This window comes from Sphaeroforma arctica, assembly GCF_001186125.1.
Source record: "Sphaeroforma arctica JP610 unplaced genomic scaffold supercont1.670, whole genome shotgun sequence".
Lineage (NCBI taxonomy): Eukaryota > Ichthyosporea > Ichthyophonida > Sphaeroforma > Sphaeroforma arctica.
Window position 1 is genome coordinate 38315 of NW_014039888.1, and position 2885 is coordinate 41199.

At 36.4% G+C, this 2885-nt stretch overlaps 1 protein-coding gene across 1 annotated transcript in view; it reads left to right on the forward strand.

Annotated features, from left to right (window-relative positions):
- Positions 1-2005: 2005 nt before the first annotated feature.
- SARC_07951 (mannose-1-phosphate guanyltransferase beta) overlaps positions 2006-2885 on the forward strand; it is a gene marked incomplete at its 5' end in the record, with an annotated part of 4539 nt that continues 3659 nt past the window's right edge. Inside the window, one exon of the mRNA XM_014298090.1 lies at positions 2006-2134. Coding sequence (XP_014153565.1) covers positions 2006-2134 — 129 coding nt within the window. The remainder of the gene's footprint in view (positions 2135-2885) is intronic.

The following is a 2885-nucleotide window of genomic DNA, read 5'->3' on the forward strand; positions in this document are numbered from 1 at the left end:
TATATATATATTATATATATATATATGTATATATATATATATATATATATATATATATATATATATATATATATATATATACATATATATTCATGTATAGCTGTAGTTATATCGTGCAAAGGCCGCACCACATCACTATTGCACACTTCACGGAGGCTAAAGTAGTAAATTGACACTTTCCATTCGAATTGTAAAATACATTGTAGGCAGCGAATAGAGGTTGCGACGTGGTCGGAGATTTGCCTTGATACTGGTGGCAGTTGTGCATCATATTCTTTCGAGCATTTCAGGAACATAACTCTTAGCTGATGTATTATTGAAGTACATATTGGAAAGCCCGTGAGAGTATTTGTCTAACTGACATAGCCATACATACGAGTCATAACAATGCGTACCAGTAACATCTATTGGATATCGCATATGCTTAAATCCGAAAGATGAAGAAAAATTCAACAAATATACTATAGAATCTGTTATGACTCGCGCGTATGGCTGCTATATTATATATTAAAAAGTGCGAGTGCTATTTATTCAAAACTCCAAAACTGATGTAAATCATAGCCTTCTAAATTAGACAAATGTATTTATTGTCAAATTCTGTTGATAATGATTTGATAACGTGCACGATCTTTCCCATCATGTGCTGATAAAAATTCTCCGTAGTTCGAACGCATCTTTAAATAAAGGCATTGGTAACGTTCACAATATTATTTATTAAAAAAATAAAATGACTGAAATAAAGTTTACACGTTATTTTGGCCGACCGCACCAAAATCCCCCAACAAAATCGAATCTTTTAAGACCTAAATTTTTGAAAAAACGTCCGCACCGGCAACAAAATCCGGTCTCGATTTTTGAAAAGTGGATTTTTAAAGCTGTTTTGACAAAAATCCAGGCCTCGGATTTTGTCAAAAACATCAACAAAATCCGTCTAACAAAATCCGAAACTATAAATATACTCTTCTCTGAGTGGCTTAAATTAAATTTAAGAAGTTTGTACGTAACGCCAGTTACTCCACCGATTGTTGAATTTTGATGTCAAATATATGTCAAAAGTTGGAGTAACTGGAGAAATTAGGCGCCGTAATGGACTTTATTTTTACAAACCGATTTTTGAAAAGTACCGCACCCGATATAAATTCAAAATCTAGTTGACCAATAGACACACAGCATTCGTTTTTTCCCATCGGATTTTTGAATCCAGATTTTTATCACCGGTGCGGTCGGCCATAGTAATTTACATACTCAACTCCACTCATGTCTCATGAATGGTATTTATTATGTTTTTTTATGTAGCATTGTCTCCTATCATTTTTATATATAGAAAATATATCATTTTAAGAAAAAAAAGGAAACAAAAACAAAAACAAACCAAAAAACCAAATAGATCCAGCAGTGCACAGACCAGTTGCCAGTCGCCAACTCGCCACTCGCCAGTCGCCCCCTTCAGCCCCAGAGAGTTCACTTCAGCGTTCAGAGTTTCTCAGACTGCAAACAGTGAGAACTTTTACTTCTTAGAACAGTCGGAAATGAGAACAGTGAGAACACAGCAGATGTTGAATATGTTTGGCTGATGATTACTGACCTGTGATTCAAATATGTACCGAAATTCGATAGGTTTAGACCCAAAAATAGATCCAGCCAATGGTCGGCCATTTCTTGATAAACTTTGAAGAGAGGCTATGAATATCAATGAATCATAGCCTTCTCAAGTTCTCATCAAAAGAAATACACAGCAATTTTTAGATTTGTACCGAACTTTAACTACAATTTTGCCTAACGACCGGCAAGTGCACTGTTGTGATGGAGTTGATTATTTTGAGCTTTTAGAGACCGTGTTGTATTTATTTATTTATTTTATGTACTTGTTTTTTTTGTTGTGATGAGATCCGAGTTCCGAGATCAGAGTTCCGACATCTGTAGTTTCTGCAAATATACAGACGGCACACTCAGGTTATCCACACCAGTATATCCAGGGACATATACACATACACATATACACATAATGAAGGCTCTAATTCTCGTCGGTGGATTCGGAACGCGTCTGCGTCCTTTGACGTTAACACTACCAAAGCCTATGGTACCCTTCTGCAACGAGCCCATGGTTGTGCATCAAATGACTGCCCTGGCTAAGGTATGCCCTGCCGACCTAATACAGTGTACTTGAATCGCTTACTTGATTACATTTTACTTTGAATCTACAGATATGCCACTTTTAGGGTTATTAGGGCCGCTGGCTAAGGTATACCCTATGCACCTAACTAGCTAAGGTATACCCTGTGAACCTAGCTGGCTGTAGCTCGAACGCGGATAGATTTATCCTAATAGAGTCCATATTGATTGTACTCTTCAATTTTTTTGGACGTTGATGCGTCGCAGACACTCACTAGCGTGAATATTACGGCTATCAAAGATACCAAACCAAATAATTGACAAGCGTGGTCTTGTACACACACGTAGTCTCGATATGGGGCTCTCTGATGAACTATGTGTGTGTGTTATTTGGAAGTGTACCCATTCTGCTTCTATGAATATTGATCCGAGGAAGATAGACACGGAAATTAGAGACTATCGGGAAATCACGCGCATATTCAGAGAGCCCTTTTCGTGAATACGAATGGTGCACCCTGTAAACCTATCTTAATCCAATTCGGAAGCGGTTTGCCAAAATTGCTTCACATGCATAAGTACACGCATATTTTTGTTTTGTGCATGAGACATTTAATCATATATATATTTGTTTAATTGACTACTGCTGTCGAGGTGATTTGTTGAATAACTGCTCCAGGAAGGTTGTAGGATTATCAAATAACCATGCATGTATGCATATATATATATCTATATATATAAATATACATACATACATATTTATATATGTATATAAA